The 3,113-nt window shown below is 42.7% G+C and overlaps 1 protein-coding gene across 1 annotated transcript; it reads right to left on the bottom strand.

Moving 5' to 3' along the window:
* Positions 1-2,396: 2,396 nt before the first annotated feature.
* On the bottom strand, positions 2,397-2,708 carry LOC131695885 (histone H4-like). Its single transcript, XM_058984419.1, has one exon. It carries the CDS (start codon positions 2,706-2,708, stop codon positions 2,397-2,399), a length of 312 nt encoding a protein of 103 aa, XP_058840402.1.
* Positions 2,709-3,113: the final 405 nt, after the last annotated feature.

Genomic DNA, 3,113 nt, shown 5'->3' with positions numbered 1-3,113 from the left:
CTTCAACGTTTCTCTTAAACACATGCAACAACACATTCGTTTTGGTAATACTGATAATAACAGTAGAAAGGAATGGAAAAGCAGTGCACGAAACGAGCGAGAGGATAATTTAAATTTTTGTTCCGTGTGCAAGCTACTTCTTTCCACACAACGTATTATGTTGCTTGTTGAAAATTTGCTACACACCTTAAAATAAAAGTTTCAGTTTAACTCTCACTAGAACACAATTGATTGGTCCTGAAAAGAACCGTTGCTTTTATTGTAATTTACGCCCACTCCCACAAACCGACCAAGTAGGCATCAGTGGCTTCATTACGGCTGAGTTTTGTAAGCGTAGCTCGACTTTGAAGTAATACACAACCTTACGAACCAGACGCTGGAATGTTAGCCAGCGGATTAGTTGCTCCGTTGCCCTTTAGTTGGGGCGAAATACTAGCATGGCGACAGTTCCTGATCGGTAGTTGGTTGCGATGGGCCACCAGTAGCTGGGGCACTTTTGCGGACAGTCATCATCGCCAACTGCTTTCCTCCGGTGGACTGGCTGCTTGCTAGTGCTTGAACGAATACGAATGATAAGAAAAACCGACCGACCAATATTCATATATGAAAACACAAGAAAGCACTACTATCGCTCTCCCGCTCGTTTTCGTGCCATTCCTGTGCCTTTCCTTTCCGTTCGGCTACCAATACTAGCATAACCAAAACGAATATTCTGTCTTTCCATCGCCTTCAATCTAGTGGCCAGTGCTAGCAAACTTGCATGTTCAGTTTTTCAATAACAACATTCAAACAATATTTTCAAAGAATGCTGCAGATTTGAAAAGAAGGAAATGATTTTCACAAATTTAAATTCTTTCGTGTTATTTGTTAGCGCTGATAAAGGCTATTTAGTTTGCTACTAGCAAGGAGCTGCACAAACAAATCGATTTATGCAGTTAATCAACGGAGGCTGCCAAAAAGTTCGAATAAAAGCATGCGACTAGTGTACTTTGCATGTTCTATATTTTATCAATACTAGAGAGGATCAATAAAATAATTCAAATTGTTATAGCGACATGCAATTGTGGCAACACTGGCCATGAGATGGTGGGGGAACACGCACATTCGTTTTAGTTATGATGGTAGTAGCAGCAGAAAGGAATGGAAAAGCAGTGCACGAAAACGAGCGAGAGAAGATAATTTAAATTCTCTTTCTTTCTTTCCACACATCGTATTTCTTATATTGCTTTCTGAAAATTATTGGTTATACACCATAAAATGTAAATTTCAGTTTAACTCTTATTGGAACACAATTAATTGGTCCTGTAAAGAACCGTTTATTGTTTTATTGAGGGAGCATAATTCAGACGCACTCCCCGCGGACACGGTGAGCTAGAAAGCACTATTTTGCATTCTCGAACAAACCGACCAAGTAGGCATCGTTGGCTTCTCGGGGCATCATTACGACTGAGCTTTGTAAGCGTACCTCGACTTTGCAGTCCTGCACAATCTCACGACCCAGACGCTGGAACGATAGCCTACTCTGTTGCCCTTTAGTTGGGGCGAAATTCTTGCAGGGCGACAGTTCCTGATCGGGTTGCGATGAGTCACCAGTAGCTGGGGCACTTTTTCCGCCGTCGTCATCGCCGACTGCTTTTCTTCGGTGGACTGGCTGCTTGCTAGTGCTTGAACGAATACGAATGATGAGAAAAACCGACCGACAGATATTTATATAATCGCGCTAATATGCACTACTATCGCTTTCTCGCTCGTTCTCGTGCCGTGCATGAGCCTTTCCTTTCCGTCCGGCTTCTAATGGCCTAACCAAAGGAATATGCCGTCTTTCCCCCACCAAGTGCTCTCGTCAAGCAACCCAATGCGAATAACCATACGAACAAACATGTAATGGACCTATATATAAACTTTTCATTATTTTATTGTTCGGTTGGTCTACCATAACGACGGCTCTGTGCGGGATGGGCTGAAAATTTTCACTTTTCCGAGTCGTTTTCGAAAGATTTTTCAAAACACATTTTTTTGTTATTAGTACATGTTATACATACTTCAAATTTTAATACAGCATAGAGGAACATATTTGCAACAAATTGGCCTAAAAATCAAATCATTCTGTTAAGTATGATAAAAGTTATTAACGTTCAAAATCTGACGCGGCGCCGCAGCCGATATTTTGAAACGGGACCCCTATATTGAAACCTTAAATGTATTCTACATTAAAAGGAAATGCATATATGAAAAAAGGGAAACCCAGCGACTGAGCGCGTTGTAGTGTTACGACGGTCTCTCGCATATCCATCAAAATCGCACATTAAACAGTACGCCCCTGCAACGTGGATGAAAATTATGAAGGATACATTTCAAACTAATTCTTTTTTCTAAACATTTGGTCGTGGTAGGGCTTAACCACCAAAACCGTACAATGTGCGTCCCTGGCGTTTAAGCGCATAGACGACATCCATCGCAGTGACGGTCTTCCGTTTGGCATGTTCAGTGTACGTCACAGCGTCCCGGATAACGTTTTCCAGAAAAATCTTCAGCACACCACGGGTTTCCTCGTATATCAAACCGGAGATTCGCTTCACTCCTCCACGTCGAGCCAGACGACGAATGGCGGGTTTGGTGATGCCCTGGATATTGTCACGAAGCACCTTGCGGTGCCGCTTAGCGCCTCCCTTGCCGAGCCCTTTGCCTCCTTTGCCACGGCCAGTCATCTTCTTGGTTGTTGTAGGTAATAACTTAGTAGGCTAGCGCAGCACACCTGCAGCAGCGAGATTCCAATACCGAATGTTGCAATTCGGCCCATTGAGTAGCGCTTTTATACTGATGCACACACATTCTCAGTCGCCGCCGCATAGGAAGATTACCATGGCTGCTATCTATATGCTTACTCGTGATGTGTTGGTTTGAAGGGGAAATAGCGCGAACACGAAGTTCACTGTTGCCACTGTTTTAGTAGCTTGGGATTGCCGAAATCTGCTTTATCCGGACTAATGCTGACATGGTAGCATTTTCCCTGGAAAACGATTGCCCGGAAATTGATTCTCCTGAAAAAGAAAGAAAGAAAAAGTAAATCGAAAAACAAACGGGTTTTTTTTTTTAACTTATAAAGATTTTCT

This window comes from Topomyia yanbarensis, unplaced genomic scaffold, assembly GCF_030247195.1.
Source record: "Topomyia yanbarensis strain Yona2022 unplaced genomic scaffold, ASM3024719v1 HiC_scaffold_6, whole genome shotgun sequence".
Classification (NCBI taxonomy): domain Eukaryota; kingdom Metazoa; phylum Arthropoda; class Insecta; order Diptera; family Culicidae; genus Topomyia; species Topomyia yanbarensis.
Note: the sequence above shows the minus strand (reverse complement) of the source record. Positions and strands in the feature narration are given on the sequence as shown.

Bases quoted from the DNA above. Each gene is read 5' to 3' on its own strand.
- LOC131695885 (XM_058984419.1), bottom strand. From the start codon at position 2,708: ATGACTGGCCGTGGCAAAGGAGGCAAAGGGCTCGGCAAGGGAGGCGCT.